This window comes from Gorilla gorilla, chromosome 5, assembly GCF_029281585.2.
Source record: "Gorilla gorilla gorilla isolate KB3781 chromosome 5, NHGRI_mGorGor1-v2.1_pri, whole genome shotgun sequence".
Classification (NCBI taxonomy): Eukaryota; Metazoa; Chordata; class Mammalia; order Primates; family Hominidae; genus Gorilla; species Gorilla gorilla.
The window spans coordinates 28,757,362-28,770,087 of NC_073229.2; the positions used below are offsets into that span (position 1 = coordinate 28,757,362).

Genomic DNA, 12,726 nt, shown 5'->3' on the forward strand with positions numbered 1-12,726 from the left:
GTAGGTGTAGGTGTTTGGTAGATATTTGGTGTAGGACTGGATTTTCCACAAGGGCAGGAATCTGTCTTACCTTGTATCCACCCTACATTTAGCATATTCTTCCCACGATATTTAGTGATCGAATGGCTAAAATTTGTGAGGCTTTAGAGATAAAACATTTGGATCGAAATCTGACGAGCACCTATGTGATACATAAATGGTAAATCCATAGCTTCTCTCTCTTTTAATACAGATCTAATGAGACGTGACTCCTCTTAATTATCGTAAAAGAAGTATGGGATTGCTGAGAGAAAACACTGCTCAACTGAGAAAACAAGAAGTAAGACATTTGGAGGCGAAAATATTACCTTTAGTAATAAGGCTACATCAGAGAACAAAAATAGTGTATGAGCCAGTCAGGCCCGTTGATTGGACCTAAGTTGAAGCAACTAAGGTGGACCTCCCTTTGCTGTTGGCCTATGTGGATATAAGGCATTAACAGCTGAGATTTAAGAGGAAAGTGGGAAAAGTGGAGCTCTGCAAACCCAGTTTTTCCTAAAGGCACCAATTAAGTAAATCACTCCTCCCCTGACCAGAGACAGGATAAAAGAGCATAGAGAGACCAGACGTAGTTTTTTTTTTTTTTTTTTTCAGACAGAGTCTGGCTCTGTCACCCAGGCTGGAGTGTAGTGGCGCGATCTCGGCTCACTGCAAGCTCCGCCTCCCGGGTTCACGCCATTCTCCTGCCTCAGCCTCCCGAGTAGCTGGGACTACAGGCGCCCGCCACGACGCCCGGCTAATTTTTTGTATTTTTAGTAGAGATGGGGTTTCACTGTGTTAGCCAGGATGGTCTCGATCTCCTGACCTCATGATCCGCCTGCCTTGGCCTCCCAAAGTGCTGGGATTACAGACGTAAGCCACTATGCCCGGCCCCAGACATAGTATTATTACACCACCTGAGCTGCCTCCCTCATGGAAGGAAATAGCAGAGGAGGAAAGGTAAGTGTTCCCCCACTAAGAATCAGATATGGAAAGAAGACATATGTACATATTTGTATTTACATGTGTGTATTTATACTGCTGTGGTTTGAGTGTTGGTGTCCCCCCAAAATTCTTATGTTGGAACCCAATGCCCAATGTGACACTATTAAGAAGTGGGGCTTGTGGGAAATGATTAGGTCATGGGACTCCACCCTCTTGAATGAGATTAATACCCTTGTAAAAGAAGCTCAAGGGCCGGGTGTGGTGGCTCATGCCTATAATCCTAACACTTTGGGAGGCTGAGGCCAGCGGATCACTTGAGTCTCGGAGTTTGAGACCAGCCTGGGCAACATGGTGGAACCCCATCTCTACAAAAAATACAAAAAATTAGCCAGGAGTGGTGGTGCATGCCTATAGACCCAGCTACTCTAAAGGCTGAGGTGGAAAGATCAGCTGAGCCCAGGTATGTCAAGGCTGCAGTGAGCCATGATCGTGCCACTGCACTCTAGCCTGGGTGGAGAGTGATAACTTGTCTCAGAAGAAAACAAAAACAAAAACAAAAGAACTCGAAAAGCTTGAGTGAACTGCCTTGCCTCTTCCACCTTGTAAGGACACAGCAAGAGGTGCCATCTATGAAGCATCGAGCCCTCACCAGACATTGAATCTGCTGGCACTTTGATCTTGGACTTCTTAGCCTCCAAAACTGTATGCAATAAATTTCTGTTGTTTATAAACTACCCAATCTAAGGTATTTTGTTACAGCAGCCTGAAGTAAGACATATATGAACATATATATATATATATATATATATATATATATATATATATGAAGTGCTAAATATAAAACAATCCAAGGGCTATCACAAGGTGGGCACACAATTGCTAAATGTAATTTACACTAGCATTTCTCAAGTCTGTTCATCAAAACATGGAGAACATTAAAAAAATTACAGGTCCTCTATACCTCCTTCCCTTCCTTCAGTATTCCTGATATGAAAGTTATGAAATTTTTTTTTTTTTTTTTTAAACAGAGTCTTGCTTTGTCTCCCAGGCTGGAGTGCAGTGGTGTGATCTTGGCTCATTGTGACCTCCATCTCCCGGGTTCCACAAATTCTCCCTCCTCAGCTTCCCAAGTAGCTGGGATTACAGGCACGTGCCACCATGCCTGGCTAAATTTTTTTGCATTTTTAGTAGAGATGAGGTTTCACCTTGTGGTCCAGGCTGGTCTTGAACTCCTGACCTCAAGTGATCCTCCTGCCTCGGCCTCCCAAAGTGCTGGGAGTACAGGTATGAGCCACTGAGCCCAGCCCGAAATCTAGGAATGTTTTTAAAGCTCCCTGGATAATTCCAATGTATAAACAAGACTGATAACTAGATGTAGTGGCTCACGCCTGTAATTGCATCACTTTGGGAGGCCAACGCAGGCAGATTACTTGAGCGCAGGAGTTCGAGACCAGCCTAGGTAATATGACGAAAACCTATCTCTACAAAAAATAAAATTAGCAGGGCATGGTGATGCACGCCTGTGGTCCCAGCTACTCAGGAGGCTGAGGTGGGAGGATCACTTGAGTCCGGGAGGTCGAGGCTGCAGTAAGCCATTGGCTTACAGGAGCTAGACAGACGAGTGAACAGGAGTCAGGGAGGTCTTATTGAGGAGGAATGTGGACAGACATTGCAGAAGTAGGAGTGAGGCTATCAGAAAGGAGGAAGCAGAGCATTTTATATAGGGATGAGAATAGTAAAAGGACTCTGGAAATAGCTGTGGCTCATTTATTTATTTTTATTAAAATGGAGTCTCACTCTATCACCCAGGCTGGAGTGCAGTGGTGTGATCTTGGCTCACTGCAACCTCTGCCTCCTGGGCTCAAGCGATTCTCCAGCCTCCTGAGTAGCTGGGATTACAGGCATCTGCCAGCATGCCCGGCTAATTTTTGTACTTTTAGTGACGGGGTTTCACCATGTTGGCCAGGCTGGTCGTGAACTCCTGAACTCAGGTGATCTGTCCACCTCAGCCCCCAAAAGTGCTGGGATTACAGGTGTGAGCCACCGCATCCGGCCAGCTGTGGCAGACAAAATGAGACTGTCTCAAAAACAAAAATAAAAAACAACCATGCTTAGGCCCTACTCCCAGAGATTCAGTTCGTTTGGTATGGGGATGAGGTCTAGCCATTCGTAATTTGTAAATCTCCCTACGTGATTTGAAATGTGCATCCAGAGTTGAGAAACATTGAAAAGGCTTAGAGCAATGGCCAGGTTTATTTCCTTCTTGTGGGTTTTCCACTGGCTGTTCCCTTTACCTGGTATGTTCTTCTCTAGGTCTTTCCATGAATCCTTCTTGTCATTCAGGACTCAGATTAAATGTTACTTCCTCAGGAAGACCTTCCCTGATCCCCCAACAAGCTAAAATAACACACCTACATTTATCACACTGTCTTGCTATTAATAGCAGTTCCTGAGATTTCTCTATTTATGCTTATTGTCTGTTTTTTTCCAACTGTCATATAAGCATCTTGAGTAAAGGCACTTTGTCTTATTCACTGCTGTATCCCCAGCACTTAGAACAGTGCCTGGCCCCTATAGGTATTCCAATATATGTGAATCAAAGAGAAAAAGGTCCTTTAAAATAAATTCTTTTAGTTCTTCCGATGGCTGTTTTCTTTTCTTTCTTTTTTTTTTTTTTTTGATAAGAGTCTCTCTGTTGCCCAAGCTGGAGTGCAGTGGCGTGATCTCGGCACACTGCAACCTTGGCCTCCTGGGTTCAAGCGATTCTCCTGCCTCAGCCTCCTGAGTAGCTGGAATTACAGGCGCCCACCACTACCCCCGGCTAATTTTTGTATTTTTAGTAGAGACAGGGTTTCACCATGTTGGCCAGGCTGGTCTCGAACTCCTGACTTCAGGTGATCTGCTCGCCTCAGCCTCCCAAAGTGCTGAGATTACAGGCGTGAGCCACCTCGCCTAGCCCTGACGCGTATTTTCAACTGGCTTTTAATAAAATGTGTTTTAATTATGCAACATAATTGAACCACCCATGAAAAAAGCACACACTGATTTTTTTGTAAATATATCTTAATTGCACTGGGTTCATTCTCTTCACAGGAATCTATATTAAATCTGTTGCAAAGCAAGTAATTATCCTTTAATGTATTTTTATACATGGTATTTGTTCCTAATGTTGCTTCTTAGGGAATACAGTTCACATAGTAGGGCAGCTGGGTATGGCAGGATACATTTATTAAATCAAGGGATTGCTGCTTAGAACTTTTGTGTTTGTTTTTGGAGACAGAAGACAGGAAACTGTAATTTTTAGAAGAGTAAAAAGGTATCTCAGGGAGCAAAAGAATCACAGGAAAACGCGAAGGCTCTGATTCCTTCTAAAAGAGGGACACATTTACCCTCTATTCTTCTGGGGGCACCTCTTTAACAAATGAATGTAATCTGCCGGAAGTGGGGAGTTTCAATTTTGGGTGGAGATACAGTAGTTGAGATTACTACAGTGTCTTGTTTCGTAGAGGTGTAAGCCAGTGCGGCAAAATCTCCAAGCTGTGGGTCACCTGTCGCTTGGTCTCAAGGAGGCAGCTGGGTCTAACTTACAACTCAGGCAGGTGATTTGAGGGCAGTGCAGCTGTCCTTAAGTCACCCGCGGGCCATTTCTGAAATGCTTTACTTACGAAAAGATAGAACATAACATCTGTTGCAGGGGGAAAATGAGATTTCGTGTCCTGACCCGTGTCTGCGGCAGGGACCTGAGTTCTTCCTCCAAGTCCCAAATAGCCAACCTTCGCCCCCGGCAACAGGGCTAGGTGCACGAGCAACCAGTTTTTCAGGCAGCCGCCTCCTCTTTCCTCTCTCGGCGTACTTCATCGATTACGGCTAGAAACAAAACGACTCTGTATACGGAGTAATGGTTGAAATCTCACTGGCGCCTCAGCAGGACGGGCAGCCAGATCCGCGGCTTTGGAGAAGGCCAGCCCACCGTCGTCCGACTGAGGCGACTTGAGCAAGACCAACGGCCGAGCGGCCCGAGAATGAAAGCAGCGAAGCCCGAGTGGCGGTGCATTCCGGGAGTTGCAGTCCCTGCGAGACAACGCTCTCCCGCCTCCACCAGGCTCTGCACTCCATCTCCCAGCCGACCCCGCGCCGCGGAGGAGGCGAGCTTGGTGATGAGCTGCCGCAGCGGTAGGGGGCCTGGGGCGGAGAAGCCGCTACAGCCGCGGCCGGGCGACGTTGACATCTGGCATCCCTGGAGTCTCAGAGACACTTGGGTGGACAGCGACGAGGGCCTTGTGGCCGCCGTGTGTACCCGTGCTTACCCTCTGTCCTCCCTACAGGCGCGCGGCGTCCGCCATGGAAGCGCATCCGACCGCTGGGGTCTCTGGGTGCCGCGGCCTCGGCTCTCCGGGGCGATGAGGGACTAGACGCGCCCTGAGGCCCGCCTGCCTCCCGCGCTCTGGCCACCCCGGCGCGAAAGGGATCGGGCGGGCGGGCGGTCCCACAGTGCCCGCCTTTGCGCCGCCCCACCCCCTGGGGGCGCTGCTGAGGGGGCGCCAGCCGCCCATGCCGCCCCGGCGCCCAGCCGCGCCTGGCGCCCGCCGCTGAAGCGCAGGACGCGCCGCCGCCCGCGCTCACCGCCGTCCGCGCCAGCCGCCCCGAGCCGACTGCCTTTCTGCCCCCAAGATGTGGCACAGCGTCGGGCTGACTCTGCTTGTGTTCGTGGCCACGCTGCTGATCGTCCTGCTGCTGATGGTGTGCGGTGAGTGGGGGCGGTAGCCGTGAGGCAGTTCCACACGCCGGGTCGCTGATCTGCTTTTTTTTTTTTTTTTTTTTTGAAAAAAACAAAAGGGCGTGGACGGACAAGTGTCTTAAAATCAACTGTTGTCCCTTAGTCTCTAGGGCTGAGCGCAGAGGTGGGCCCTTTACTCATGGCCGGCCCTCGGGCATCCTGGGGAGGGAAAGGACAGGCTCCAGGGCTTCCTGCCTCTGAGTGAAACTCAGTCTTGCTTCACCGGCAGCGTCTGCTCTTTCATTCTCACCACAGGCTGCCCAGATTGTAACCTTGGCCTGCATTCGAAGGTGAAGTGATTGATTGGTCCTTTTTCATTTGCACAGATTCTGACCTTAATAATGAGAGGTGTCACCTTCGTTTCATCAGCGAGTGGGGTAGAGTTGGGTTTTCAGCACGCGTGAAATTGTTTACTGAGAGTTCAGCCTTAAACTCAATTCCAAGCAGAGATGTGGAGACCAGGCAGAGCTTAAAAACACCGGCTATATTAAACTTGCAGGGTCGGGTAACCTAACTCTCAGTTCTGTAATAATGGTGCTATTTCGAATGCTGTGCGTATTTTCCTTCTTGGAATGAGAGGACGTTCAACTTTTTTCTTAAAATAATGGTAGCCCAATTTTAGATCTTTTTGATTTCTTTGTACATGTATAGTAGCTGATAACCACAGGTCTCTTAGCAAAGTGGCTAAGCAATTGTGAAAATCTAAAAAGTATGTAGAACACGTGTCAGTGAGTTTACACATATTTGTAAGACTGAAGTATGGGTTCAGGTTGATGTAATAATGGGTCAGAATTCATACAGATACTATAGGGCTTGTTCATTACATGATAAATGTACAAATTAATACTTAGTGACGCTGTGGAATATATGTGTGCACTTGTGCATATGCATGTGTATGTATTTATAAACTTATATGTTTATTTTATTTTTTGAGATGGAGTCTCGCTCTTGTTGCCCAGGCAGGAGTGCAATGCAATGGCCTGATCTTGGCCCACTGCAACCTCTGCCTCCTGGGTTTAAGTGATTCTCCTGCCTCAGACTCTCGAGTAGCTGTAGCCGGCATTACAGGCGCCCGCCACCATGCCCAGCTAATTTTTGTATTTTTAGTAGAGATGGGGTTTAACCGTGCTGGTCAGGCTGGTCTTGAACTCCTGACCTCATGTGATCCACCCGCCTTGGCCTCCCAAAGTGCTGGGATTACAGGCATGAGTCACTGCATCCGGCCTTGTATGTATGTTTAAAATTTGTTGTGCTTTTCTGTAACACCAGATTAAAGCTTCTAATTTACAGCCTTTCTTTTCTGATGAGATAAAGCAATTGAATAACCTTTCTCAATTTTCTGCTTGTGATATCAACAAGCAGAAGAATATTAGAATATTGAACTAATTGTAGATGTTTAAGGTTCTTGAAGTAAGGAAAACAAAATCCTTGTGATATGTTTGGATGTGGGGAAAGAGGGAAAGCATTTATTACCCTTTCTAGTTTGAAAATGCAAGCTACCTGGACATGGGAATGAATGTGACACGTAGACCCTACCATACCTTCGCTAGGATATTTGCCAAATTTACCTTTATGGCTTCAGAATTCCAAATTGCTCTCTCATCTCTAAACAGCTGTTTGATGGTTTAATTATACACATTTTTCTAAAAGTGCTTTTAGTTTCAGAAACATTAAGGAATAAGAGAGATGAGGTGTGCTAGGACAGCAGTCCCCAACCTTTTTGGCACCAGGGACTTGTTTTGTGCAGAACAATTTTTCCACAGACGGAGCAGGGATGGTTTTGGGATAAAATTATTCCACCTCAGATCATCAGGCATTAGTTAGATTCTCATAAGGAGCGAGCAACCTAGATCCCTGCTATGCGCATTTCACAATAGGGTTTGTGCTCCTATGAGAATCTGATATGCCACTGATCAGACAGGAGGCGGAGCTCAGATGGTAATACTTGCCTCCTGCAGGGAGGAGGGATCTGTGTGCTAGGGTTGGGGAGCCCTGTGCTAGGACACCTTAGTTTTTGGAATAGTCAAGAACTAAAAGCTCTATGATGAAGTGATCAATACTTTTTTTGTTGTTGTTGGGAGAACTGATGATGGAGTAGCCTCATCTTTTGACTAGGATGGGGCGGGAACTTGGGGAGAGGAGGCAAGAATCAGACCAGACTTAAGAGAGAAATTAGAGTGCGATATTAGTTTGCCAGGGCTGCCATGACAAAATACCAGAGACTGGTGGGTGGCTTAAACAACTCATTTCTTTCTTTCTTTTGTTTTTTTTTTTCTTTTTTCTTTTTTTGAGATGGAGTTTCACTCTCGTTGCCCAGGCTGGAGTGCAATGGCGTGATCTCGGCTCACCGCAACCTCTGCCACCCGGGTTCAAGCAGTTCTCCTGCCTCAGCCTCCCGAGTAGCTGGGATCACAGGCATGCACCACCATGCCTAGCTGATTTTCTGTTTTTAATAGAGATGGGGTTTCTCCATGTTGGCCAGGTTGGTCTCGAACTCCCAACCTCAGGTGATCCACCCGCCTTGGCTTCCCAAAGTGCTGGGATTACAGGCGTGAGCCACAGTGCCCAGCCCCAGTGCCTGGCTAATTTTGTATTTTTAGTAGAGATGCGGTTTCTCCATGTTGGTCAGGCTGGTCTCGAGCTCCCGACCTCAGGTGAGCTGCCCACCTCGACCTCCCAAAGTGCTGGGATTACAGGCATGAGCCACCCATGCCCAGCCAAACGCATTTATTTTTTTACAGCTCTGGAAGCTAAAAGTCAGAGATCAGCAGGGTTGATTTTCTCCTGAGGCTTCTCCCCTTGGCTTGTAGATGGTGGTCTTCTCCTTATGTCTTCACATAGTCTCTCCTTTGTGTGTTCTAATCTCTTTATGAGGACATCAGTCACTGGATTATGGCTCCTCACCCTATGACTTTACTTAACCTTAATTACCTCTTTAAAAACCTTTATCTGCAGGCCGGGCATGGCGGCCCACACCTGTAATCCCAGCGCTTTGGAAGGCAGAGGCAGGCAGATCACCTGAGATCAGGAGTTCGAGACCAGCCTGGCCAACATGGCGAATCCCCGTCTCTGCTAAAAAAAAAAAAAAAAGAATACCAAAAATTTGCCGGGCATGATGGCACATGGTTGTAATCCCAGCTGCTCAGGAGGCTGAGACAGGAGAACTGCTTGAACCCAGTAGATGGAGGTTGCAGTGAGCCGGCATTGCACCATAGCACTCCAGCCTGGGTGACAAGAGTGAAACTCCGTTTCAAAAAAAAAACAAAAAACCCCTATCTCCAAATACAGTACAGTCACACTGGGGGTTAGGATTTCAACATATGAATTTGGATGGCACACGATTCACTCTATAACAAGCACCATGTCTTTAGCACTGGCTGAAAGCTAGGGAGTAGCTGTATGCCCATAAAACAGTTGTTTTTACCCTTCTAGCGGTCACAAGCCCTTTTGAGAGTCTGGTAAATGCTGTGAACTTTTCTTTTTTTTAAAAAAAGAAAAATTCACCCACATAACTTATCTGCTCCCTGCTCGCCGCCCCCCCCCCCACCCAATTTCTGAGATTTCATGGACTCCTCTTCCTTGAATAGAAACATGGAGTTCAGATCAAGAGGCTCTGCTCTTTGGGCTGGGTCTCCTGTTTTCTTATTTGATTCAGTTCAACAAACTGAATATTGAGTGTCTACCAGGAACTGGGAACACAGTTCCTGTCCCTAGCAATTTATGTAGTTTTCTCTAGAGCTCTGACAGACTCCTTCACCTAGTGAATTCTGATGTCCAAGGTTCAGATTCCTAGGCAGGTTTCCCTTCTGTCTACATTGGTTGTCTCTGCTTTCTCACCTCTCATTCATTCCAAGGTGTTTTCTACCCCCACTATTCAGTGATGCTGCTGTTGTCAAAGTCAGTAACAGATGGCCTCCATATTACCCAGCCTGTGGTGGTCGCTTCTTAGTCCTAATTGAGCTTAAATTGTCATATTCATTCCTTACAGTTAAGTGATGTCTGCTAGAAACATTTAACGTTTCTTTTATTTACTTTTTTTGAGACGGAGTTTTGCTCTTGTTGCCCAGGCTGGAGTACAGTGGTGCAATCTTGGCTCACTGCAACTTCTACTCCTGGGTCTAAGTGATTCTCCTGCCTCAGCCTCCTGAGTAGCTGAGATTACAGGTGTCAGCCACCATGCCTAGCTAATTTTTTGTATTTTTAGTAGAGACGGGGTTTCACCATGTTGGCCAGGCTTGTCTTGAACTCCTGACCTCAGGTGATCCACTTGCCCCGGGCTCCCAGGGTGCTGGGACTACAGGCATGAGCCATCATGCCGGGTCCATTCAACATTTCTTTGGCTTTTATATACTGTATTTCCATGATGTTCTTCCTACCACAGTGGCTATTATTTTTCTTAGCTTCTTCTCATTCCCTAGAATTTTCTTTTTTTGACCACAACCTACAATAGAAAATAGATTATTCCTAATATGTTCATAAGTATACAGATTACATGTGTTAGTCCATTAATAAATCTATTTACTTATCATCGATCTCTGAAATAAAATGTTTATGGACTAGTACTTGCCTACTTGCCCTTACTGTATGAGAAGATTCTATTTTTTTCTATTATGTTTCTATAATATACTGCAAATACATTTCCCTTTTCTTTTACTCCCCAAGGTCTCCTATCCAGTCCTAGAGATTTAAATGTCTACTCTAGCTAATGACTCAAAAATTTGTTTCTCTAACTCTTATGTCTCTCCTGAGACCCAGGCTCATGCATCAGACTTTTTTTTTTTTGAGATGGAGTCTAGCTCTGTCGCCAGGCTGGAGTACAGTGGCGCGATCTCGGCTCACTGCAACCTCCGCCTCCTGGGTTCAAGGGATTCTTCTGCCTCAGCCTCCCGAGTAGCTGGGATTACAGGCGCCCGCCACCACACCCGGCTGATTTTTGTATTTTTAGTAGCGATGGGGTTTCACCATGTTGGCCAGGATGGTCTCAATCTCCTGACCTCGTGATCCACCGCCTCAGCCTCCCAAAGTGCTGGGATTACAGGTGTGACCCACCGTGCCTGGCCCATACTACATGTTTTACTTGTCCATCATCTGTCTCCCACACTAGAGGGTAAGGCCCAATGAGGGCAAGGCATTTTGTTTTCTTCACTACCATATCCCTGACACCTACAGAAGTGTCTGGCACATAGTAGACACTCAATAAACATTTATTCAACAGATGAATAGATGAATGCTGCAGAATACCCAAGCTCCTACAAATAAAACACCTGATATGCCCAATGGAGATCTCAATACAACAGATAAGAGTTTATTTCAATTCTGTTACTGCAGTTCTCCTAGTGGTGAGGGTGGAGGTAGAGAAGCATCATAAGCTTTAGACACCGAAATAGCCACTATATATTTTTAGACATTATTAACCATGGTAGATGCTCCATCCATTTCTTTCTCTGCTTGCCATTGATAATACATTTAGCTGACTTAATAGTGTGGATTTATATTTTGACTCTGTAAACATTATTCTCTGCTGGTTAAATAGTGTAATATGACCACACTTTCATTTTTACATGGTTCTTCAATTTTTTGAAGTTAATACATAATTGCCTTTTTAGCTTACCTAGTATTACTTTGGTACATTGTTTTTTTGTTTTTGTTTTTGTTTTTGTTTTTGAGAGGGAGTCTCACTCTGTTGCCCAGGCTGGAGTCCAGTGGCGCGATCTTGGCTCACTGCAACCTCCACCTCCTGGGTTCAAGCGATTCTCCTGCCTCAGCCTCCCAAGTAGCTGAGACTACAGGTGCCTGCCACCATGCCCAGCTAATTTTTTGTACTTTTAGTGGAGATGAGGTTTCACCGTGTTAGCCAGGATGGTCTCGATCTGCTGACCTCGTGTTCCACCCGCCTCGGCCTCCCAAAGTACTGGGATTATAGGCATGAGCCACGGTGCCTGGCCTACTTTGGTACATTGTTATGTGCCCCCTACCAGATGTTCCACAATCTCTTACACTCATCAGTGGTATTTCCCACGTGTTCAAATGGATTGCTTTTCCCCTCCTTCCCCAACCCAGATCCAGAACCTTCCTTCTTTCTCAACAGCTGTCATTCTGCAGAAAGTTGTACTTTCTCTATTATCCTCTTCTGTACCCTGTTTTCTGGATCTCATGTCATTATCTTTTTCAGTTTTCATTCTTTTTTTGTTGGAGCACATTTTCTAGTAGCTTTCTAGGAAAGAATGCATGAAAAATATTTTTTTGAGCTAATGCATACCTGAAAATGTCTCTATTTATTTATATTTTACCTTTATACTTGATTGATAATTTGAATAGATTTTGGGGTTACAAATGATTTTCACCCAAAATTTAAAAATGGTTACCCCATTGATTTTTTGCTTCTAGGTGTGGTATTGAAAAATTTATTGCCTTCTGTTTCCTTGTCATTATACATGACTTGGTTTCTCTTTCAAGATGCTTTTTGGATAACCTTTTTGTCATTGTATACTGAAATGTCATAATGATGTACCTTTGTGTGTGTCTCTTTCATTTTTCTAGGTCCCTTCAGTTCAGATTTTTTCCTCATTTGTGGAGAAATTTTCTACTAGATTTGTGATCAATTTCCTCCTCTCCATTTTCTTTTTTTTTTTTTTTTTCTGTTCTCTCTGAAACTTCTGGTAGTTGTATGCTGGACCTCTTGGGTTGATTCTTTGATTTTATCTTTTTATCTCCTAATTCCCTCCTCCCCCTTTCTTCTGGAGGATGTTTGGGGCTTTATCTTCTGTCTCTTAAATTGAATTTTTAATTTTAGCTGTCCAGTTTTTAATTTCAGAACTTGGTTGTTCTATGTTTAGCGTTGGACCTGGGCTGATCTGTGACTGTGTGATCAAGTCACACAGCTAGCGTTGCCGCTTGCTAGCTGTGTGGCTTGAGGAATGCAGTCAACCTCTCTTATTTCAGCAAGTAGATAAATTCACAAATAATAGAGGAATACTGAGGTTTGA

General features: G+C 45.4%; 1 protein-coding gene across 1 annotated transcript in view; it reads left to right on the plus strand.

Annotated features, from left to right (window-relative positions):
- The first annotated feature begins 4,785 nt into the window (after positions 1-4,785).
- SMIM13 (small integral membrane protein 13) overlaps positions 4,786-12,726 on the plus strand; it is a 43,402-nt gene continuing 35,461 nt past the window's right edge. Inside the window, exon 1 of the mRNA XM_004043271.5 lies at positions 4,786-5,710. Within this exon, the coding sequence (XP_004043319.1) occupies positions 5,635-5,710 (76 nt within the window). The 5' untranslated portion in view covers positions 4,786-5,634. The remainder of the gene's footprint in view (positions 5,711-12,726) is intronic.